Source organism: Dipodomys ordii, unplaced genomic scaffold (genome assembly GCF_000151885.1).
Source record: "Dipodomys ordii isolate 6190 unplaced genomic scaffold, Dord_2.0 Scaffold24, whole genome shotgun sequence".
Lineage (NCBI taxonomy): Eukaryota > Metazoa > Chordata > Mammalia > Rodentia > Heteromyidae > Dipodomys > Dipodomys ordii.
Genome location: NW_012267240.1, coordinates 13,526,587 through 13,551,717, shown reverse-complemented (window position 1 = coordinate 13,551,717; position 25,131 = coordinate 13,526,587). Strand labels below are relative to the sequence as shown.

The 25,131-nt window shown below is 39.8% G+C and overlaps 1 protein-coding gene across 1 annotated transcript in view; it reads left to right on the top strand.

Moving 5' to 3' along the window:
* Cacnb2 (calcium channel, voltage-dependent, beta 2 subunit) overlaps nt 1–25,131 on the top strand; it is a 300,754-nt gene that overhangs the window by 5,976 nt on the left and 269,647 nt on the right. Inside the window, exon 2 of the mRNA XM_013014704.1 lies at nt 2,336–2,428. Coding sequence (XP_012870158.1) covers nt 2,336–2,428 — 93 coding nt within the window. The remainder of the gene's footprint in view (nt 1–2,335; nt 2,429–25,131) is intronic.

The following is a 25,131-nucleotide window of genomic DNA, read 5'->3' as shown; positions in this document are numbered from 1 at the left end:
ATGGGAGGAGAGGGAAGGTTGAGCTAGATTGGAATATATTAATGCCTGCGTGGGGAAATGTAGCAGGGAAATACCTCCCTTTTATAACTAATGGAAGCTAAGGAACAAAATCCCTCAAGTGATTGAAAAGATAGTATATATTTTCCTCAAAACTGTCACCAGTTTGCTTGTGATTCATTGTGCTATAGATGTTGTGTGAAAGAGTGGCTTCAGACTGTTGAAAATGGCGATAAATCCATCAGGCATTCACCCTGTAGGAAGCTAAGCTGCCTAAAAATAATGTTTGTAAATGATATTCCCAGAGGTCTAGAAGAATTAACTCACACTTTTAAATGGGCCCATTTCTTCCCCCCCCTTTTTTTTTTTAATTTCAACAGCCTCCCCTAGGACTAAATATCTTCCTCCTGTGGCTCTTCTAATGTCTGTTGTGTAATTGTGAGGCAGCTGAATAGGAAAACATGTTTATCAGGAGAAAGCTAAAGCAAACAATCACCTAATTGTAACGACACACATTTCCACTCATCTGAAAATGGTACCTGAAGAGAAAGTATTAATGGAGTAACATTATGTTGTCTCTGTTCTGAAAACAAAACAATAAGTATGCTCCTCATGAGGTTAAATGGTATGTTTAACCCAAATCATCCCCAATTTGTCTAAAGAAATATGACAGGCCTTAAAAAGCCTTTCAGGGTAATAAGTATTTTTCCATATGGAATAATGGAATAACATAGATCTTTTTTAATTTTAGATTTTTTTTTCAGACCTTATTTTAGCCTTCTCGGGCCTTGTGAAGCATTCTGTTCTTTACCAGTAATTGGGAAAGGAAGGGTGTTGATAAAAGAATGTTATTTTTCAACAGTTTACTGAATAATGTTTATGTAAGAAAGAAGAATAAGCTGTGAAGTGAATCTTGTACATTACATTATGAAAGCCGGGCCGAGCTGGTCTTTCCTTTTTAAAAAGTTAATTAAATGCCATGGAAACCCATTTGTATTATATAAACCCCTTAGATACTTGGAAGAGAACAAACATATTTAAAGAAAAAAATTTGCTTTAATATTATACCACTCTCCTGCTGATTACAGATTCATCTAAATTACTCATAACACAAATGTTTGTAATAGATTTCAGCTTGCCTAAGTGTTGCGTATATGATGGTTAATGAAGATACTTTTAATTTAAACCTTATGAATGCACCAAACAGCCCAGTAGCATTTTCAAACTATGAATATAGTGATTAAAAATGGGAAATTGGTTTTGATAATTGGATAAAGTATATAGAAGCCTGATAATTGTTATGTTTCTTGACTCAGTCTGTCTCCTACTTCCCAATTTTCATGTGTTTGTGTATTTTGAATCCTTACCATATGCCCGATCTTATTCCAATGCTCTAAATAAATTATTCCATATAATATTTAAAATTGCTCTAGGAAGTATAATTTTGTTTAATACTTAATCTCAGTTTTAAGATGAGAAAAATAGTTCTGAAAAGGTTTAAGAAATAGGCTGAAAGTCTGCAATAGACAGGACTTTATATGTATTTCACTCTAAACCTCTGTGTTGATATATTTTTCACTTATAATAATATATGCAATAATTTTATACTTAGCATTATACATGGATTGGTGAAGAAATAAGTTCATTTGTACATATTTGTGCTTGACTCAATTCTTTATTCTTAATTATTTTTAACTTTGATTTCTTGTTCTTAAATGATTCCCTTTCCTCTTTTCCTTTTTTTCCTTCAGTTCATTTTTTTCTTTTTTCTTGTACTAGGGAAAGCATAGTTGGCAAGCACTTTGCCATTCAAGATTTCCCCTTCTTTAAAATGCCTTCTTGTTTGCATGCTTGCTTGCTTGCTTTTTTTTTCTTTCTTTTTTGGTGGCAGACTTGGAGTTTTTGCCCAAGGCTAGTGCTCTACCATTTCGGCTCCACTTCTAGTATTTTGGTAATGGAGATAAGAAGCTCATGGACTTTTCTGCCCAGGCTGGCTTTAAACCATGATCTTCAGGTCTCAACTTCCTGAACAGCTAGGATTACAGGCATGAGCAACTAGGACCTAATTTAAATGCCTATATTTGAATGCTTTTTCTTCCGCGGCTTTTGCCTCTTGGCTTCTAATCTATTTGCAAACGCTGTGATTGTTTCAATGCATTAGTTATTAAATGCCTTATCTAAAAACTTTTTTCCATATAGACTGATTTTCTAATGTTTTCAGTACAATGGCAGTTTATTGTGCATTTACAGCCTGTCTTGTTGTATAGAAGTAGCCTGGATTCTCCCTGTACAAATAATAATAATAATCTGTTCTCCCCTTTATTTTTTTTTTTTGTAGTCTTATGGAAAAGGAGCCAGAAGGAAGAACAGATTTAAAGGATCTGACGGAAGTACCTCCTCTGATACTACCTCAAATAGTTTCGTTCGTCAGGTAGGAAAGCTGATTTACAGTTTCCAGAAGTATATTTAAGATGAAATTCTTTTTTTAAGTAGTTTTAAACTCTCCTCCTTAAGATCCATTCAGTATTGCTTGACTTGAACTTTGGAACCAACCTTGTACGGTCTTATGCCCTAATGAAAATATTTGTATTTTAAGTGAACGTTGGAGGGATAATTACAGTTCTGTTCCTGGCAGGTCGAGGAAAGTCAGGGGTAGAATTCATTACCATGGGTTTCTTAGTATTACAGTTGTTTTGTTTGTTCGTTTGTTTTTGGATTTGGGTGGTTCTTTGGAGAATGAGGTGGAGATATGGTGGTTGTCCTTGCTTGAGTTTTCTTCTTTGCTTTTGTTTTTGGATTTAGACTGAGCCAAGCACATGGTCTTGAGTGGTTGACACATTGAAGGTTAAAATAGAGTGATGAGATGTCATTGAATAAGTGGCTGTCCATGGAGACAAAGCTATAGTCTTCATTTCTGTTACACTGTGGTATATTCCTGGGACCATCCCATAAACAGATGTTTCAAGTTCAATCACACAACAGATAAACACTCTTTTTATGGTTCCAGAAGGGCCTTTGAGTCCCAGAGGAGCGTATAGACAGCCAGGTCCCTAAGGACTGTGGTGATCTGTGAAATCTCATGAAATGCATACATGCATCTTGACCTCATGGTGGAGAGAAGGGGATGGAAGAGTTGAAGAGAACCTCTTTTTTACCTAAATGATGACCATTTCTGGCCAATTCTCTCATAGATCATTTCCTCTCTCTTTCTCTCTCTCTGTCCTTCTGTCCTCTGTCCCTCTGTCTCTCTTTGTGCTAGTACTTTGGGGGTCATGCTGTTGCTTGACTTTTCACTCAAGGCTGGTGCTTGACCACTTAAGCCACATTCCACTCTCTTTTTTTGTTGTCTTCATTTGTTTTTGTGGTTAACTAGAGATGAGAGTCTCACAGGCTTTTGTGACTGGGCTGCCTTTGAATTGGGATCCTCAGATCTTAGCCTCCTAAGTAGGATGACAGGAGTGGTCCTGTAATACCTTTCTATTGGTGACAACTCATTCTCTGGATATGGAGAGTTTTTCAACTGGGAAAACTGTCTAAATAGCACGTTCTTTGGGATGTCACTTTTACAAATTGCTTTTCTGGGTTCTTCACCAGGACATTAGTTTGTTGCCAGAAGGGTCTGCTATAAATCCTTTTTGACTTTTGGATTTATTTGGAGGGGGAGGAGGGAGAGATTGGTTCTACTTCCATCTCTCCCTATGTTCATTGAGTCTGCTGGTGGGCCTCTTCTAGTGTTCTGTGTTCTGTTCACAGCTGTTTACTGCTCTATACTGTTTTTTTTGTGTGTGGGGGTAGACAGAGCTCTTCCTAGTCACCAGTTCCCCCATAGCTGCTGAGAACCCCAGTAGTATATGTCTGGGGAACTTTCCACTGGAACAATGTTGGTCCTGGTCTAGGCCAATTGTAGATTGTTTTGGTTGCAGGAAGAGCTAGACGATGAGAATGAGTGAAGAAGCAGGATGGTGTTTGCTAAGAATCATTGGGAATGAAAAGATGAAGCAAGAGACACCTGCTTACAGCAATGTTCTGATGATGTTTCTGGGCAGAGGGTCCTGGGAAGACTGTGAGAGGCGCCCAGGATATGCGTACTATAGTCTGACAGTTTCCTGGGCACAACAGGTGTCATGATCCTGGGGTGAGTCTAGGGCTCGAAGACATTGTCACTTAGGGAAGTCTGTCAAAGGAAGTCACCCAGGAGCTTTGCCATTTTAGCATTCATATTTCTTCTGCCTCAGAGACAAAGGAAGTTGCCCTTGGAAAATGTAACCCCTACCACTTATATCCAGGCTGAATTTTGGTGGAGGTAGAGAAGAAAAGATTGTTTCTTGGTCCCCATAGCTCTGGCAATTCAGAAATGATGCCAGGAAGCTGGCTGACAGGTCATGAATTGGAAGCAGAGATGTTTCAAGGTAGAAAGATGCAATGAAGTTAATGGCATAGAGTCCACTGTTGCTTATGTGAGTTCTTTAAAAATCTTACTGAGCTGGGTGGTTGATGCCTATAATCCTAGCACCTCAAGAGGCTGAGATCTAAGGATCAGTGTTCAAAGCCAGCCTAGGCAGAAAAGTGAGCTAGACCCTTATCTCCACCAAAAAGCCAGAAGTGGAGTTTTAGCTTAAGTGGTAGAGCACCATTCTTGAGCAATAAAAGCTAAGGGAGCTGGGCTCCAGTGGCTCACATCTGTAATCCTAACTACTTAGGAGGCTGAGATCTGATGATCTTGGTTTGAAGTCAGCTTGGGCAGAAAAGTCCCTGTGAGATTCTTATCTCTAATTAACCACGGAAAAACTGAAAGCAGAGCTGTGGCTCAAAGTGGTAGAGCATTAGCCTTGAGAAAAAAGAGCTCAGGAAGAGTGCTTAGACTCTGAGTTCAAGCCCTATGAACGACAAAATTAAAAGCAAAAACACTAAGGGACAGTACCCAGGCCTCCATTTCAGAATCTTTAGGAAGAATGCATGTAAAGATAAGAAGTTATCTGCTTTTTGACTTTATTACTATAAGACAGTAAGATCATCAGCATTATAATTTTTCACTAGACATTAGGATTCTTTTGTGTGTGGGGGCCTCCTGTTTGTTTAGCTAGTACTATTGCCGCTTGAGCCATACCTCCAGGTTGGCTTTTTGCTGTTTACTTTGGAGATGGAGTCTAGCAAATTTTTCTGCCCCTGTTGGCCTGAACTGAGATACTTTGGATCTCAGTCTCCTGAGTAACTAGGATTATAAGTGTTAGCCACTTGTTCTTGTTTGTATGAGGATTTTTCATTTTGGTGCTGGTCCTGGGGCTTGAACTCAGGGCCTGAGTGCTATCCCTGAGCTTATTTTGCTCAAGGCTAGTTCTCTACCACTTGAGCCACAGCTCCACTTCAGGGTTTTTTTTTAAGTAGTAATTTATTGGAGATAAGCGTCTCATGGACATTCCCACGTGGGCTGGCTTCAAACCACGAACCTCAAATCTCAAGAGGAATTAGGATTGTAGGCATGAGCCACTAGCACCTAGTGGTTGTATGAGAATTTTAAAAACCAACCTTTTTCCATCAAATGTTGCGCAAATTTCTCAGTTGGTGTCACAATTCCAACCATATTCCACCATACTTGTTGGTGATGAAGAAAATTGGAGTTGGAAGAATATTTTGTCTTTTCTCATATAAAATTCAAAAATCATACTTTTGGTGGAGGCTTCTGAAACCCTTCTTTACAACAAAAGATGATAAACAGAGATGAGCTTGAGTCCGAATCACCTATAGCCTGTGGGTTTTTTGATGTATATGTGCTGGTCCAGGAGATTGAAGTAAGTGCCTGGGCACTGTTTCCAAGCTCAAGGCTCCTTGAACTACCACCACATCCATTTTTTTTTTTGGTAGTTAATTGGAGATAAGAATCTCACAGACTTTTCTGTCTGGGCTGGCTTTGAATCACAATCCTCTGATCTCAGCCTCCTTAGTAGTTTGATGATAGGCATGAGCCACCAGCACCAGGGCTGTTGCATTGTTTCAAGGGTGACTGGCTGATGTGGTCCCAGAATGGCTCATATTGACCCTGAAGGAAAGTGGACACATACACAAACGCTGGCTTTAAGTTAGGCTCCTATGGAGCCATTTCCAGGCTGTTGAGGCCTTTGCTTTATAAGCAGATATTTCCATTGTAACCGATGCTAGGAAGTATTAAGACAACTTTGAGGCACGGTAAATAGAATTCTGTTGTTCATATTGTTCATATTTGTGACTATCTTGGGCTGTTATGTAGATAATTGTAGATACCAGGGTGGTCTTTGATTGTAGTCTCAACTCTGTCTTTGATTTTGCCTTGTGAGCAGATGAGTGAATGAGACCACTACCGTCACTTAAGTCTGGAAAAGGTGCAATCCTTAAACCCTTTGCACTTAGTACTTTGCTTTATTAATAGTCTACTAGGTGGAAAAGTTTTCTTCTAACTTAGATCTTTCTTCCCAATTTCATTAAAAAAGCAAAGAAAAATCCCTAAGTTCTATTGGTTAGAAAGAAGACAAAGCAGCAGTTCCTATGTGGATAAATTAGGGTGTTTTTTCTGTTGTTGTTTGTTTGTTTTGGTGCTGTCCTGGTGTTTGAACCAAGGGCCTGGGTCCTGTCCCTGAGATTGTTTTTTTTTTTTAAAAAATCTTTTTTTGGGTCCGGTCATGGGGCCTGAACTCTGGGCCTGGGCGCTGTCCCTCAGCTCTTCAGCTCAAGGCTAGCGCTCTAGCGCTCTAGCCACAGCGCCACTTCCGGCTTTTTTCTTTTTGCTTATGTGGTGCTGAGGAATCGAACCCAGGGCCTCAAGCATGCAAGGCAAGTGCTCTACCACTGAATCACCTTCCCAGCCCCCTGAGATTGTTTTTGCTCAAAGCTAGCATTGTACCACCAGAGCCACAGCTGCACTTACGGCTTTTTTTTTTTTTTTTGGTGGTTACTGGGAGATGAGTCTTAAAGACTTTCCTACCTGGGCTGGCTTGGGACCTCAGTCCTCAGTCCTCGTATCTCAGGCTAGGATTACAAGAATGAGCCACTGGCACCCAGAGGATAAATTAGTTTACTGGAAGGAAATAGGTGGGATAAACAGCAGCAAGGCTGGCCTGGCATTGAAGGGTAGAACATTTGTACTGTTCTTTTCCAGCGATTGTGCAAGAACTGCTAACTGTACAAATTCTTTGATATTGCCAAGGTCAAGGGAAACTATGTACATCTGCAAATAACGTCCTGGACATCAAAATTAAAGCAGCGCTGGTGGGGGTAGATGGGAGGCAGTGTTCTTATTTAGCCTGACCTGTCTGTCTGTCTGGCCTTTCCTCTTTTCCTTCTTTCTTTCAGCTTCTGTTATTTTTTTCTTTTCTTCCTTCTCTTAAAGTCACATGATCTCCTTGGCTACCCTGATGTGCCTGGCAGTTTTCCTAAGAAGAACACCAAATGCTAAGGAGAGAAGTTGCCAGTTGTGCTTTATTTTGATGATTTTCCAGCATGGCCACTTTTCATTGAGAGCCCACGGTCATCTGAGCTCTCCTATACCGCTTTGCCATGTATGGTGAATGCTGGCCAACTGTTTGGCTGCATCCCTGAGCCTCAGAGAGTGACCTCTGTGTTGCAAAGTCAAGTCTGAGGATTCAGTATCATGTTCTTGGAACTTTTAAGTCCAATTATTCTTTGTGGTAAAGCAGAGAAGAACTCCTCAGCAGCTGATGTGAGGTTTTTGCTCACCGACATATGTTGTGGTTGTAACGAGATGATCCTGTAGCTTCTAAGGGCTTCCAGAATACAAATCAGGATGACAAAATGGAATGAACCAAATATTTCACAGAAGGCTGCCTGACACTTTGAGAACATGGTATTCTAAACAAATTCCACTGTCTCCCAGTTCCATGTTCTGCTGCTTTTTTGGATCTTTTATATTAGTTCAGATTGGCTTTAAATATGAACGATTAATCACAGCGACACACGGTCTATTTTTTAGTTTTGTTTTGCAAAGGCAGATTAAACTGTGATAATGATTACAGAATCCAGACCTGTGTAGACTGATATGTTTAAGGTTGGATAAATCTCTCAGCCCTTAAATACTGGCTAGTTGCCTTCTTAGACTGAAATTGTCACAAACACAACTATAAATAACAAGGTGGTAGATTTAGTGCTGCTGTGGTTTCCTGTAAATGTCTTCCTATCTTTCTAGACCTTCACGTGGATTTTGTGAATGGCAGAATCTGTTTTGTGTTCTCTCAACAACTCTTTATAAATATGTCAATATAAAAATGTTTATCTTTTCAATGAAAAATCAACTGTTAAGAGTATTTTACAAAGAATATTTTACTTTTTGTCCCTTAGATGTATGTATCTTACACAGCATTAAATCAAAATTTAGAATTTGTACTTTAACAGTAATTAAATTTAACTGTGTCCATGTGAACATAATTTTTGTAGGAGTGCAAGGGTAGGGTTGCATAAGCAATCTTCCTCATTAGTGTCGATTTTTATGTATTTGGAATGAGAATCCTGTCCTGAATTAAGTTCTCTATTATTTTGTGGGTTAAATATGTATCCGGGTGGGGGGAGAATTGTTGCACTGGGATAAATATATCACTTTAAAACCAAGAATTATTTTTGCAGGTGATCTTTATTTTCTTAGACTCACAGATTGTTTGGAATTATAGTTTCCATCAAAACCCTGTTTTCTTCTATTTTTAATCATTGTCTGTTTGGCTAAGCCATGTGAAGTCACAGAATTCCCACACAGTGATTTTTAAATTATTAAATGTACCATTCCCATGAGAATAATTTAAACCTTCTTCAGCTAATCTCACATAGAGCAACTAGTAAGTGTGGCTAGGGAAAGTTTCATTAAGCACTGACCTGACCACAAAGGGTATGTTTCCGTTAAATTCTAAACTTTTCGGAGCCTTGCTGAAGATCAGTTACTTGTTTGAATTATTCATTTTTTTTGTTCAGGTGAGCTATCGGAGGTACTAGTGTAGTAGAAGCTGGAATTAGTTCTGTCTTCTCTACCTGAGAAGGTTGTTGATTCCTGTCCCTATTGGTTTGTTTCTGGAAATTTTCACCTTGGATGGTTGTCAGATGCCGAAGAAGTTCATTTTTGAGTGGTGTGTGTGTGTGTGTGTATGTGTGTGTGTGTGTTTTGCTTATGTCTAAAAACAAGTTCAGTATGGTCTAGTTTAACAACTTCAGTATTGAAATTTTATCTCTGTCCTCCATACCTGAGAATCAAGTAATGGAAAGAAGATGGTCACAGGAAAACTCAAGAACCTTTTCTGAGTCTTCTATGGACTTACATTGGGGAACATATAGATTTGGGAACCTCCTGAAAACTTTCCCACCAATCAGTCATACGTTGTCATATTTTAGAGAATTCTGTTTGGTGTGAAGCTTTGCGTCTTTGAGTCTTCCTTGGTGCTCTTAGCATAAGGGAGTTCCCAGTCCTTGTTCCTTCTCTTCCTTTATACCTGTCGTAAGAGAGCCTGAAGACAGTTGCCTGTTTGGACCTCTGTTCGCTGAGCCTGCATTTTATCTCCTTGTCTTGTCTGAGTATCTGGGGCCTGAGACCTCAGAAACTTCTCTTGCTTCGAAAGTCCTAACATTTTTGAACCCTGGTTCAAAGGACAATCTGTTCCAGGCTGTTCTCTTTGGTTTCCAGATGGCCACTTGCATCTCTACCTGGCCTTGAACCCAAATTTCCCCCATATGTAAGGATGCCAGTCATTTGGCGTATGGTCCACACTAGTGAATTCATGTGAAATGATTACTTTCATGAAGTTCTCATCTCCAAATTATCTATAGTTCTTGGTCCTGAGGGGCTGGAGCCCGAACATAGGAATTTGGGGAGACCCTATACAACCATTAACAGATAGTGTTTGTTCCAATGAGCTTTATATAGAATCATTTTTGTTTCCTTATAGCTCAAGTATCTGGTATAATAATAAATGAATGATGGCAAACATTGAACCAAAAAGCTAGTTATCTAGAAAATCAGAAACAGACCACTTTCTAGAAAAGTAAAGAACCAAAGAGGAATTCCCTATCTCTGCTTCAATAGATTCATACAGATATGGGATGCCTTCATCTCTTTTTATGAATTGGTATAAGTAAAGTACTTAATAAGTGTATTAAGTTCAACCAGTACCTTAAGAATCCACTTTAAAATTCTTGCACAGTGTTTTATTGTTATTATAAATATGAAATACGGAAGGGTTACAGTTACATCAGTCAGGTAAAGAGTGCATGTCTTTTTGGACAATATCATTCCTTCCTTCGCTCTTTCCCAGTTTTCCCCCTATCACATCCACAAGTTATAGAGTTCATTTTCAAGATAGTGTCTAGTGACTGTTGGATTTGTTCACCCTTTTCCCCTTCATTTTCGTGCTCATCTTACCCTCCTTAAGACAAAAAAAAAACGCACAAAGACAGCAACAAAGAGAAAAACCTCTTATTTCCATTTCCTGGAGTTCTTTTTGATGAATACTATTTTATGTTATCAGATGGAATTTTTATTTAGACTATTTCTCCATGGTGTGAAATCTTTTTAAGGTCTCAATAACTTCTAGATAATGACATATCAGAGATTTATAAAATGTTTAAAAGTCTGGGAGCTATGGAAGATTAAATTCATCAGCCTAACCTAGAATCTGATTCAACTTTTAGCATAATTTCTCTAATGGTAAACTACATGTGAACTATTGCACGTGGGCAATGCATGAATAATGTTAGTTTCATTATACCTATGCAAATTAGACACACGAATGAATATGACTTTTCAGGTTTCCTTTTACCATTTTTTCCTATATTTAAAAAACAGTGTGTGTATGTATGTATATGTATGTATGTATATGTGTGTATGTGTGTGCATGTATGTGTATGTATATATATACATACACATACACAAGTGTTTGCTTTTATGCACCTATACTGGAGCATGAACTTGGAGGCTGGGTGCTGTGTCTGAGCATTTTTGCTCAAGATTAACACTCTACCATTTGAGCCACAGCTCCACTTTGGGCTTTTTGATGTTTAATTGTAGATAAGAGTCTCTAGTGGGGGCTGGGAAGGTGGCTCAGTGGTAGAGCGCTTGCCTTGCATGCTCGAGGCCCTGGGTTCAATTCCTCAGCACCACATAAGCAGAAAAAAAGCCGGAAGTGGCGCTGTGGCTCAAGTGGTAGAGCGCTAGCCTTGAGCTGAAGAGCTGAGGGACAGCGCCCAGGCCCAGAGTTCAGGCCCCACGACCGGACCAAAAAAAAAAAAAAAGAGTCTCTAGTGGACTTTTTTCCCTGTTGGGGTGAGCCACTGGTGCCCAGCAGACTTTTTTTAATATGTAATGATAATCAACATCCGTGTCCTCCATAATGTACCAAGATTATTTTAAAGTGATTTTTGTACTTTTTTTGTACTTGCTGTTTCAAAAGTAAATTTTTATACTTCCATTTCTCCCCGCCTGTGAGTTGATCTATTGAGTTGTTGCAGTTATTAACTTCCAGCTCATGGAAGTTTAAATTCCTCCTCTGAAGAGGGAAGAATTAAGAGTCTCACTTAATCTTTTCCTCTGACAATTGGAAGAGCTGTGGCAAGAAGAAAGCCTTCATGGAGGTCAGAATGCCCTGCTATGTATTTGTTACTTGTAGAACAAAAAAATCTCAGCAATCACATGTCGTCTCTTGCTGGCTTCTTTGATGATATATATTCGTTCACATGGCACGGCTCCCGATGAAGAACTTTATTCAGTCTTTTACAAGTTTTATTTCAAGTTTTCCTGTTGCGGGGGCCAGAATGTGTTGAAGAAGTCAGGTCTCAAAAGCTGTGTGAAAGATTTCCCCAGCCATGGGTTATATTAGCATTAAAAACTCATGATTGAGCTCTATTACCTGGAAGAGATCAAGGGGTCAGATTGACTCATGAGAGAAAAAAAATGAAGTAGGAACTAGCTCCCAGAGAAATAGTAAAACTATGCTTACTAACATATAAATAGCCATTCTTGTGAACCTGTGGGAAGTGTTTTCCTAGAGAAGCCAAAAACAAAAAAAAAGTCCCTGTGAGTCTGGAGGAAATGATACTATCTTTTGAGAAGTAAGCATAGGAAACAGTTGGGTGTTGATCTGAACTATAACTTAGAAGGGTGTAAATACACAGTGTGTTCCTGGGATGGTAAACACTTGGGTGCCTGAACAGTGGGGTGTGTTGAAAGGCTTACGGGGGGGGGAGATAAAAGCGGGGGCTACAATGAATAGAAGCCTTCCCTGCTGGGATGGATTTGAGTCAGTATCTTGAGGTAAGAAAAAGTTGTAGAAAACAGTGATGAGTTGGCTAGTTGGAGCATCCAGCATTATCAGCTTCAGTGTTTGACAGAAGATGACAATTGGCTGATGGACACTGGCAGTGTCCCAGCCACTCTGCTACGCATGCTGATCATCAGCACAGCTCAGTTCATATCCCATTCAGCAGGTGATCAATAGAGACTTTGAGAAGTTCATTCCTTTGCCCAAGTTCATACTCTGGAAAGCACATATTATTTTTTTATTGTGAAAATACTGTACAGAGGAGTTCCAATTACATGGGCAAGATAATGCCTCCTCCTTTGTTTCCCCTTCCCATCCCTTCCCATCCTCCCCCCACCCCCTGCCTCCCATAACCCCCTCCTTTTGCTGGTCCTGGGGCTTGAACTCTGGGTCTGGCAGCTGTCCCTGAGCTCCTTTGGCTCTAGACTAGAGCTCTACACTTTAGCCATAGCACCACTTTGGTATTTTTCTGAGTAATTTATTGGAGATAAAAATCTCACATACCTTCCTGGCCAGGGTGGCTTCAAATTTCAGTTCTCAGATCTCAACCTCCTGAGTAGCTAGTATTACAGGCGTGATCCACTGGCACCTGGCTAACACACAGTATTTATTCTAGATTAGTATACTCAAGACAGTGTTTAGGTATTTGTCAGGCAACAGGAGATTGTCAACACCAATATTGAGCACCAAGGAAAGGTGCTCATAGTTAATGAGCTTGTGTGAAGGTGCGGCAATTATTGTACTGTTCATTTTTATTTTTACAGGTTTGGATTTTTAAAAAAATGAATAGCTATTGGGGGGAGGGGAGTGGACAGGAGGGAGACATGAAGTGAGGAAGAGTGTGCAGAAAACTCTTGAGAAAGACCAGACAGGGTAGGAGGGGACTGGTGACAATGACCTATGCCTAAGGCATAAAGAAGTAATTCATACTTCTAATGGAGGTTGGGATACTGGGATGGGCACTAGTGTTGGTGACCGATTCCTTAGAAAACTCATGCTTGCTAGCTTCTGAGTTCTGTTGATCACTGGGGGGAGGTAGAGGCTGATGTTTGATCCTGACAACTTCATTACAGGGTGTTGCAACTTTGGGAATGTTTCAGAACTTCTCCACAACTGCAGCACCAATAGGTTTTCCTGACAGCATCAAGTTCACGAAGGTTAGGGACTTTATAGCCTCTGGCAATGGGTGAACTCCCATTAGTGGCTTTTCCCATGAAATTATGTAAACCCCTTGGAACTGATGCTGCTGGCCAACGGATTATTCTCCCTTACATATAAGTAGTCATTAGTGGTCTCATAGGTTTGAGAATTGACCATTCTGTCTCTGCCTCAGGCCATTTGTTTGGGGAGAAAAAAGGAATTTTTTTGTTGTTCTTGTTTGAGAAAAATAGGTTATTTGGCTACCTAGAGACTCTGCTCTTTACCCCCTTTACCCCCTTGTGGAAGAAGAATTGCTTAGTATTTATTAGACAGCTCTTAGTAGTCTTGGGGGAGGTGTTTACGATAGTCTTGTAAACAGACCAAAACTGTTCTACTGGTGTGTTCCACCATTTCTCCATTGCAGTTCAGAAAGATGCAGAGACATGGTTAAGAACATGAATTAATAACCCATACCATACTGGTTAAATAAATGACATTGCGGGTAGCCTGACTTACAAGCACAGTTGTTTCAAAAGCACATGTCTGTGTTGAGTCTTTCTTCTTCAGAGCAGATCAGCTGTGAATTCAGGATTCAAAGGTGCTTTTCTTTGATGATGAAATAATTCCTCTGACCATTTAGATGTGTATAAAAACTACATTAGACATAGGGCTAGGATATAGATCTAGACCTGACTCTCTTGAATTCTATTTGTGCTAAGTTGTCTGCACTGTCCTCGTGTGACTACTCATTCATTAGTTCATCAGTATGGGAAGTACTGTTTTCCAGGTTACCAGCCAGATGTAGAATGAAATGATGGAATTCTTGAATATACTTGTGCCTTCACATCCATGATTAAGAGTTCTACAGTAGAGGTGAATGCAGAATGTGAAGGGTACACACATGGACCAGACTGCTTGTGCCATGCGGAAGTGGAGAGAAAGTCTAATGAAGGCTGAAGGATGAGGCTGCATCTTTCAGCAGTGTTTGGGAAAGGATGCGCCAGGCCAAGAGAGCTCATCCTTTGCAAAGGCAGGGAGGAGCAGTGGGATGAAGGAGAGGAGGGTTGTGTCCATTATGGCTCTGAGTGGGATAGGAGATGGAGCCAAATAAGTAGAGTGCACCCAAATTCTGCAAGTGTTCAAAATTAAAACAAATGCATCACTGTACCTGAGATGCCCAAGTGGTGCACCACCTGCATGACCATCTCGCTTTGCTCCTCAAGATGGTAACTGCACCAGGGAAGATGCATGTAGCTTACAAAATGCCTTATTCACAGGTGGCATCCCCTTAGAATCTAGGAGTAGGTGGGAATTTGTCCCAAGGCCTCCACGTTGAGCACCACAATGTGGACGATCAAGTTGGTAATGTGAAGTAACATAGCATTGCTTCCAGCTCACGGGTCTCCTTCCATAAACTTCAATGTATCTCTAGCTTACTTTTTCTTTTGTTCTGTGATAGTAGAGGCAGGCACTCTCCCACTTGAGCCATGTCTCCAGTTCTTTTTTTGCCTTTCTCACATTGGAGAGAGAACTTTTTATCTTTTGCCCCAGGGTCAGCCTTGACTTCGATCCTCCTGTTTAGACTTTCTAGCATAGCTGGGATGACAGGTATATGCCACGATCTTCAGCTTCTTCTGTGTGTGATGAAATCTTGGAAACGTTTTGCCTGAGCTGTCCTGGAACCACAGTCCTCCTGATCCTTGTTGCCTGAGTAGCCAAGGATGACATGGCATACCAAACTATTGGTTGAGACAAGGTCTTGTGAACATTTGGTCCAACATTGGTCTCCAGCTAGAATCTTCCCAATCTCTGTCTCCTGAGTGGCTCTGATGAGGGATGTGAGCCACTGGCACGCAACCTGGATTATGGATAGTACATCAAATAATGTAAGTGCTATGGAAATACACTAGATTCTTAGGAAATAATAACAAGAAGTCCACACATGTTTAGCACCAAGGCAATTTCTTGTTTTCAGAGTATTTTCCAGCAATGTAAAGCATTTCAAAGGGAAATAAGTTTGCTAGCAAATACCATTTGCATTTGTTAATTTCCTCTCAAACTGACCTAAGATTGACCACCAATGGTGTATGTTTTGTGGTTTCAAGCATTGTAGGTTTCTGGGTCAAAAATGATTTGTTTTAATTTATAGTTTTAGGTCAAATTATGTTGCTTGAGAAAGTTATATAATTTATAAGCCAGGCTCTAAGTACAAAGTGCTTTTATCTATTATATATATGCATATATATATGTATATGTACCTATGTATGACTGCATATGGTGAAATGAATGTGTACATCTTTTATTTTAGGATTGAATTTAGTCTTAATTTGGGTTACTCGTGTAATGTAACACCATCATCACCATTATTGTTATTACTGACTTGTTTTGAAACTGAATCTTGCTATGTAGCCCACTCTAGCTTTGACCTTGAGATCTTTATTGTCTCAGCCTCCCAAAGGCTGAGAGTACAGACATGTGCCACTTCACCCAGCTTATTATAGTCATAAGTATTCTCTGTGAAAAATTATCAGTGTCAGATCTTAAAAATCAAGGCAGTTCAAACTTGAAACAATCACTATTGCACACACTTATAAGTTGCCAGGGTTTAAACTTTCAACACATAACATTTTCCTAGATCTCTGTTTGAGAGGTTAAATCCATTTATCATTTTGAGGATAAATTAGTTGTACATCTGTTCCTATGGCTGGTGAGGTCTGTCCAGGTGCAGATAGAAAAGAGAAATGGTGTTGACAGCTCCATATCTCTGTCGAATGGAGGCAGGGGAAAAGAAATGAGCAGGAGGAAGTTCTTGGAAACTTCTAGAATTCCTGAATCTCTTTCTGTTTCCAATTCTAATTATTGAGAATAAAACAAAGACTGCTGTGCCTTGAGCCAGCCTCTATCCTCCTGGATTTCCCTGCCTGTTCTTTAAGTTGAAGGGCTAGGAGTGTCCTGATGCTACTTGCAGAGTGTGTGTGAGTGTGAGAGAGAGAGAGAGAGAGTGTGTGTGTGTGTGTGTGTGTGTGTGTGGCATTGGGGTTGCACATTGATTTTGCTCTCTCACTGGATTGCCCAACTCTGTAACTCTTCTTGGTAGTGTTTGAATTGATGTTATTACATGGGAATTCAGTCATGAGAAACAGGTCACATTTGGAGAGGTCTAACTGCTGGTAGTCTTTATTAGAAAGCCAGCAACTGCAGATGGACTCCTTTCACAAATCTCCGCAGCCCCTCGAATATACCTAACACTGTTAGAAAACTGAGCTGTAGCAGTAGCAAAGCAAAGAAAGAACAGAAACACAGAACCAGATCAACTCCAATAGAGAGTTGAAGTGGGACACCGTGTTGACTGGAAGAAAGCCAGGAGACATGAGACATAAGACATGAAACAAGGCCTGGCATTATGGTACCTGAGCTAGTCTGGGCCAAGATGGTACTGGTTAGACCCACTATCCTTATTTCATTTCCACTGGTTTTATGTGCAGAAATCAAATAATTGATTAACTAGTGAGAGAGCTGCATTGGTCCCTTAGGACCATGAGCCTAACCAAGTTACTTCAAACAGCTTTTACAAAAGGCTCTCTTGTGCTACACCTGTTTCATTAGCATAAAAACGTGTTTTTTTCCTAAGGCTTCTCAATTTCCCTTTCTTTTTTTGCCTAGGCTGTTCTCACCTATAATTTAAAGAGTCTCCAGCTGCTAGCTCCATGTAACTGGCACCCATATGGTCAGGAGACTTTGAACTTCAACATTACCAGCAATCCCCTCCCGGGTAAAGCTGGGTAAGGTTTACAAATCTATGTACTACAGAAAGTGTGTGACAAGAAGGAGGCTCCAGGGAAGGAGCTGACAGAAAGGTGACACCAAAGTCTTAAGTTTGAGCAAAAAAAAAAAAAACAAAACAAAATGGCATATGATGAAGCCAGGCAGGGGTCCCGTCTGTTTTTACCATGGTGGGGGTGGTCAGGATGACAATATAGGATCCCTTCCAAGAGGCTATGAGGCCATCCTTGATGAACTTCTTAACCAAAACGGAATCTCAAGCTTGGAAGGGATGGGCTGGATCTGACTGAGCTGGGCAGAAGCAGTATCTCCCAGACAATTGCACATTTTGTTCTGAGTTGCCTGCAAGTTCTGCAGGAACATTATTATAATAAAATGTAAAAAGCAATATTAACTTAACCTAAGACAGGAGTCTGACTTCAGGGAAATCTCTCAATATTCTCCTGGTTGCTTCCACTCAGAGCATAGGCTAGGCAGGCTGGGGCCTGGTTTTTAAGGTTGATTTTAGGCCGTGGCCCGGGTTGATTTACCAGGGCTACAACTTTTGTTAACCAGATTTCTTCCACTTTGGCTAAGATTTCCTGGGAAGACATAGAGGGCTTAAACCCGTAACCTGCCTCATTTTCCTAAAAATGACATTGGTCCTTTGATCTTAAGGGCAGTTGATGGGCGAAGATCTATCTTCTGTAACTTCTTCAAGCTCAGTTAGAGGTGTTGGCCCTGACTATTTTACCAGGGGATTGCCAGGATCAGATGTCATTAGGAGTAATATTTTAGCTCCAGACAACATTTAGCTTTTAACAACTACACAGATTTCTCCTTCGGCTACAGTAGTGCAGCTTGTTTAGTACTCTGGTTTGCAAAAGCATTCTTTCTGGTTGTCTGGGGAACCTGATCTTTGGTGACCCTGACCTTTGGTGACCCTTACAATGCATAAGAGCTACCTCTGATGTGTCCCAATAGAGACACAATCTAAGGTCCATGCCCTATTGGGTAAGAACCTCTTTTTCTGAACAGAAATGTATGTAGCTGGTGCAAGCCTAAAATTTACTGCCAATTAAGACTTTGAGCAGATATTGGAGGCTGGGATTTTTGTTAACTTTACCCCCCATTTGACAACCCTAGCATTTTACTACCCACTATAACAGATGAGAGTATAAGTTCTTGCACCATTACAAAGTATATAGACATGGGCATTAGGTAGGCATGCTTATAAACTATTTTCTTTATTTTTATTTTTTGTGAACATACTGTACAGAGGGGTTACAATTACATGGGCAAGATAATGAGCACATTTCTTATCAAGCACTGCAACCTCCTCCTTTGTTTACCCTTCACATCCCTTCCCAGCCTCCCCCCCCCGTCCCCCCCATGCAATCCCTCCCCCCCCCCGACCCAAAGTTGTAAAGTTTGTTTTCGACATGACAACTTGTACTTCTCATTGTTGCAATGGGTCCACCTGTATCCTTAAACGACTTGTTTTTCCCCATCTCCTCCACAAGTTATACCGACATCAAATATAGTGAAAGCAGGGGTTATACTGTGGGGGAGGGACATACAAACAACAAAGAAATAATCTTATAAATGAGTTAGAAACAAATGCATGAAAGAAAAAAACATTTAAATACATACCTAAGGGTTCATTTTCCTAACATAACATTATCTGACCTTTTCTGCTTCACTCATACATATACTAGATATTGCAAATAAGGGAAACCATGGGACCTATGTTTCTTTGGGCTTGGCTTACTTCACTTAATATAATTTTTTCCAAGCCTTTCCATTTCTTAACAAATGGGGCAATGTCATTCTTTCTGATGGAGGCACAGAATTCCATTGTGTATATATACCACATTTTCTTGATCCATTCATCTACTGAGGGCCATCTGGGTTGGTGTCCATATATTAGCTATGGTAAATAATGCTGCAATAAACATAGTTGTGCTGGTAGCTTTAGTGTGGTCTTGTTTGTAAACATTTGGGTAAATGCCCAAAAGTGGGATTGCTGGGTCATAGGGGAGCTCTATGTGAAGTCTTTTGAGGAACCACCATACTGCTTTCCAAGTGGTTGAACAAATTTATACTCCCACCAGCAATGAAGTAAGGTTCCCTTCTGTCCACATCCCCTCCAGCATCTGTTGTTGTTAGAGTTCTTGATTTTTGCCATTCTAATTGGGGTGAGGTGGTATCTCAATGTTGTTTTGATTTGCATTTCTTTTATGGCTAGGGAGGTTGAACATTTCTTCATGTGTCTATTGGCCATCCTTCTTTCTTCTTCAGAGAAGTTTCTCTTTAAGCCTTTAGCCCACTTATTTATTGGGCAGTTGTTTCTTTGAGGATTTGTTGTTGGGTGATTTAAGTTTTTGAGTTCCAAGTATATTTTAGATATGAGACCCTTGTCTGTTGTATGGCTAGTGAAGATCTTCTCCCAATCCGTGGGCTTTCTATTGATCTGAAAACTTTAAAATATTGAAAAAGGAAATCAAAACAGAACTTAGAAAATGGCAAAACCTCCCATGCTCCTGGATTGGAAAGATTAACATCGTGAAAATGGCAATACTTCCCAAGGCTATCTACAAATTCAATGCGATACCTATCAAAATTCCAACCTCATTCTTCAAGGAAATAGAAGAGGCAATCCAAAAATTCATATGGAACAATAAAGACCCCAATAGCAAAAACGCTCCTCAACGGAAAGAACACTGCTGGAGGAATATCAATACCAAATTTCAAACTCTACTATAAAGCCATAGTAATCAAAACAGCTTGGTACTGGCACAAGAACAGACCTCAGGACCAATGGAATAGAATTGAAAACCCAGAAATGAACCTACAGACCTATAGCCAATTAATCTTTGATAAGGGAGCTAAAATAATAGAATGGAAGAAAGACAGCCTCTTCAGTAAATGGTGCTGGCAAAACTGGTTAACTACTTGTAGAAAACTAAAGCTAGATCCTTATAAATCCACTCCAAATGGATCAAAGACCTCGGAGTCAAAGCAGACACTCTGAAAACATTACAGGATGAAATAGGAGAAACCCTAGGTCTCCTTGGCTCAGGCCAAAATTTTCTTAATAGAGACCCGGAAACACAACAAATCAAAGAAAGGTTGGACAAATGGGATTGCATGAAGTTGCAGAGCTTCTGTATGGCAAAGGACATAAACTATTTTCTTTTGACCCCCCCCCCAAACCCATTCCGGGGGTGGAACTTTCCTCCCTCTACCATGATGACGAGATGGTGCCAGTTAAACCCAATTCCCTATCATCCATCACATGGCCAAAATGGCACCGGTTAGACCCAGTATCCTTATTTCATGGTAAGAAAAAAAGTATGTATTCTATTTGAGGGTCTACTCAGGTCTCTTTGGAACCTGAGGATAGTATGTCAACTGCAGTTCCTCTGAACAGTGAGTGTAATAATGTAGCCAGTGGGAGAGAAAGGAAGTTCAGATTCCTCATCTCCATCTTCACAAAACCTTCTGTGAATAAGAAACTGATCATTCAGTAGTCATCACAGCTTAACACTTCTCAGATCAAGCCATTGCTTTTACAGCCTGAGTGAAAATCATGTTTTCTAAGACAATGAGGCTCCTTAGCAAATGTCCCTGAGTCACCTCCTCCCAGCAGTGTAGCCTGTAAGCCCCTGTGGTGTGGAATTCTTGAAGTCGTTTATGATGCCTCTGAGTGTTAAAAAGTAATGATGGAGAGGTTGTATGTTTTATATAGTTACAGTTGTTCCTTGTAATTATTGTTTGGGCTTTAGATGTTTTGTGTTTTATTTCTGGAAGAGAAAACTTGAGAGTCTACTAATGGAGTGAAAAACACCAGAGTCAAAACAACACGTACAATTCATTAACACATAATTAAAGAACTTCCTTCTCTTATAAATTAATTTTGAGCATAGTATTTTAAGCATTTTTATATAAAATGCCTTTATTCCCCACGCATTAAGAAAATATTTTTTGTGATAAAATCTGATTCTAGATTTGAATTCTTTCCTCCATTGTTTTTGTTTGTTTGTTTTTGTTTTTTATTCCCTGGAGTAGGGAGCTACATTTGGAAGACTGGCTTGGGCCATTTAATGGAAAATTGGTTGGATCCACTTTGGGAAGTAAATACACTGTTTCTGTCTGTTACAGGCTCCTTGCTTAAATCAGGTGATTTTTTTTTCATGGTGGCACCTTTACAAAAGCCAGATTGGCTGATTTCGTTAGGATGTGTGCTTTTTTACAAAATCCTCAGAAAACATGCTGCATCTGAATCTGTATACAGCCATGAAAATTTCAAAGCAAGTACTTGCTTCCCTTTGGTTTACTCATAATTCTCATCTAATTAAGGATACATAATAAATGGTGGGTAGGGGCCAGATTAACCTTAATACCTTTATTATGCCACCAGTAGCTACTATGCCAAAGGAATGTCAATGAAAATCAGGAGTGTTAATGCAATTGTGTTTGTGCTAATTTCAAAAAACAAATTTCAGACAAACAAATCAGAAAATCTGATTCATCCTTTTATATTTATGACACATATTTTAAAAACCTATCTCAATTGAAGACAGATATGATTTGGCCATGGGGTGACAAAGCTAGAAAGTCTTGGAAGAAGTAAGGAATTCTTTTCTTCAAGAAGACATCTATGTATTTATTAGGAAGTTAAGCATAAAATATCTAACATTATCATCTGTGTTTTATGTTTACAAATAGGTGTTTCTTTCTGCTTATGAAAAGAATATGTGTTCACTTAAAAACAACTAAAGAAAAAATAAGCAAGACACTGGTAGCTCATGTGTATATATCATGTGGTGGAACAGACTTGCTTGTCTCATGGAGGCTCAGAAGCAAAGAGGAAACAGGAAGGGGAACAAAAACAAAAATATGTCCCTAGTGAAGCACTTCCTTCAACTGGAACCCACCTCTTAAAGTGGCCATCACCTCCCAAATTAGTACCACCATCTGAGGACCAAATTTCCAATTTATGAGCCTGTAAGGAATATTGTACAGGCCAGATCTTAATATCTGTATAGGTATATGCATGTCTGAGTGTGTACTTACAGTCACGTACACTGCCTCTGTATATATTTTTAATTATCAAATGTTCGTCTCTGTGATAAACCTACCCCAACTGTCAATATATAACATCCGAATATTTTTAGTATATCTTGCAAAAATCCTTTGTCGAGATCTTTTGGGGATGAGAATACTAACAAATTCTAATTATGGTCTTAAAAATCATTTGAACAGCCCTGATGTGCTCGTGGAAGAATCGGAAGTCACATTGGTTTTAGAAATAGTCACATTCTTGATAATTATTTCTTTTAGCTTTAATATAGTGTTGTCAAGTTTTGTCTCAATACTAGACATTGTAGGGAAACTTAATGAGATGTTTGAGAATCTTGCTAATTAGGGGAAATTAACATATTACTATCTAGAATGTATTTGAAAAGTAATCACTGTAAGTTTTGCTTGGAATCTTGATCCAGTGGAAAGCCAGATGCTGTTGTCAGCTGGCAAGGTGTAGGACACAGTGTGTGTTCTGTGGGGTCCCCCTGGTTCTATCATTGCCGGCATGGTTGGCGCATCCATGCAGACAAAATTGCCCTTGATATGTTCAGATCTCTGCAGTAATAATTGTCCTGTGTGTTTATCTGCATCGAAAATTTTCCAATGAGATGTTGGTAGTCCTGTTTTCTTCCATGTGTCAGGAATCTCATCTGGGGGTTAACGCTGATGCTTCTGAAGACTGTGAAACATGAGGATGTTTTGATGGGAAGTGTTGGAATCCCATGTCCAGTTGACATAGGCAATAGGAAGATTTGTTGTCACTTTACTGGAGACCACAGGAAGCTGCCAGGCTTGGATGTCCTGCATCACTGTTGGCCTCTTCACCACCAACAAACATGTTTCCCCATTCAGCCAGGGTCATGTCAAATGGAAGCTCCTGGCTCCTTCCCTCCCAGCTCAGGTTGTCCAGAATAAAAGATGGAATCTTCCTCTTCTTTTTTTTCTTAATTTCAGAGTTTAAAATAAACAAGGAAACACAGAGAAAGACATAGTTGACCTGCTTAGTTCATATGTTACCTTTAGGATCTATCTTCATGGGCAAGGAAGAAATATTCTGATGGGCCAGTTTGGATTAGATATGTGTGTCTGGAAGGGTGGGCAGATGGAATGCTTAACGTGGAGGAAAAGAGGATGAGGGTGGATTCCAGGGGCAGGTACATGGTGGGAGCGTTGGGCAAGCATACTGTCAGTGGGCATGACTGTCTTGGCTACATATGGTGCTTCTATGAGTCTGTGGCCTCCAACATGGGATACAAGAGTCAAAGTAGACTCATCATCTGGATTCTTTGTCCTTCACAGTGAGTTACTCAAGGCTCACTTGAGGAAGATAGCTAGGTGAAGAAGAGAGGAAAGGACAGGGAGGACGGTCCACTACTTCAGGGACTATCACCAGGGTCTTGTTCCTTCAAGTGGCAAAATGCTGAATGGCTGATTGAAAATACTTCTCTGTTTCCTTGATTCTTCACTTCCTTAGATTCCATTGGTGCTGTGATTTCCAGTTTTACATGGATTTTTTTTGATAATTTCTTTCAAGTTATTTTCCACAAAATGGAAACAGACATTCAGGAAAATTAGGCCCAAGATTGTAGAGCTAAGATACAAAAATCAACTTCACCTGGGTATATATGCGCCAGGCATCCTTGCCAGGCTAACTTTATCATCAAAATTTTATTAATGAGATGTGGTTCAAGCCGTAAAGAAGTGAATATATCTGAACTGTATTTTAATAGAAACTAATGCTGGAACAGATTTAACATAAACTAATGCTGGAACAGTCACCCATAGAAGCCTCCACCAAATTGACTTCGTTTACAATGGATGGTGTAGCAGGTAGACAGTGTAAGATTTGCACGTCCATGTGTGTCATTTAGTGGCAGAAGTACCTAGGCATCCAGAGCAATATCTCAGCCCAAGTTCAAATCCACAAGCCTGTACTCTCAGCTGTCTGGCAGTAGGCAAGTTACTTAACTCTTATGAGGTTTAGCTTTTATGCTATAGCCAGTCTTATTAAAGCTATTGTGAAAAATAAGAGTGATCAAGTAGACAAAGAATTCATCAGATAGCCTGGTTTTCATTAGTGCTCTGCCGGGTACATGACAAACTCTATAAATGTTGTGTCCAGTGGTACTAATAAAACATCCTGGCTGGTGGCTTATTTTAGAACAGTGTGTATTTTTACAAGGTACCCACAGGTGTGAGATACATTCCTGTTTGAAAGATTCTGGAACATGTTAAAGAGATGCTGGTGAGCCATAGGTTATAGAAATATTGAGTATAGTTTTGCCTTCTTTTGGGATGAATACAGGATCCTATATAATATGTAGCTTACAGCTTAATATTCTCTACTACTAGAAGTAGTCTGAGATAGTGGATCTTGAAGCTTTTGGATGTGAGAAGACATGCTTTCATACTAATGAGTTTTAGCACGAGAAACAAGAGCATTGTATGCTTTATATTAATAGTAAATGTCTGTAGGTATAGTGGCTCATTTCTGTAATTCCAGTTAAATAAGGAGATAGAAGTAGGAGGATTGCAGCCAAAGGCCACCTGTGGGCTGAAAAACTAAAAGTAAAGGACTGAGGACATGGCCCAATTGATAGAGCGCTTGTAAGGAGGCCCCAGATTCTCTTCCTAGGACTACTGAAAAGAAGTTTGTGTCTAAGGGTAGGGCTGGATCTTGTTATGGTTTTGTTGGTTTCTAAAATGTTTGGCAATTCACCGAGACTTTTAAATGTTTAGCTTTTATATTTCTATAAAAGTACTACAAATGCCCTTGCAAAATGAGTAAGCTGGGGAGGGACTAGAAGGAGTGGGGTTAGTTTGGCAGCTTAAAGACAAAGTTGGTGAGTCTCAGATGGCCTTTATT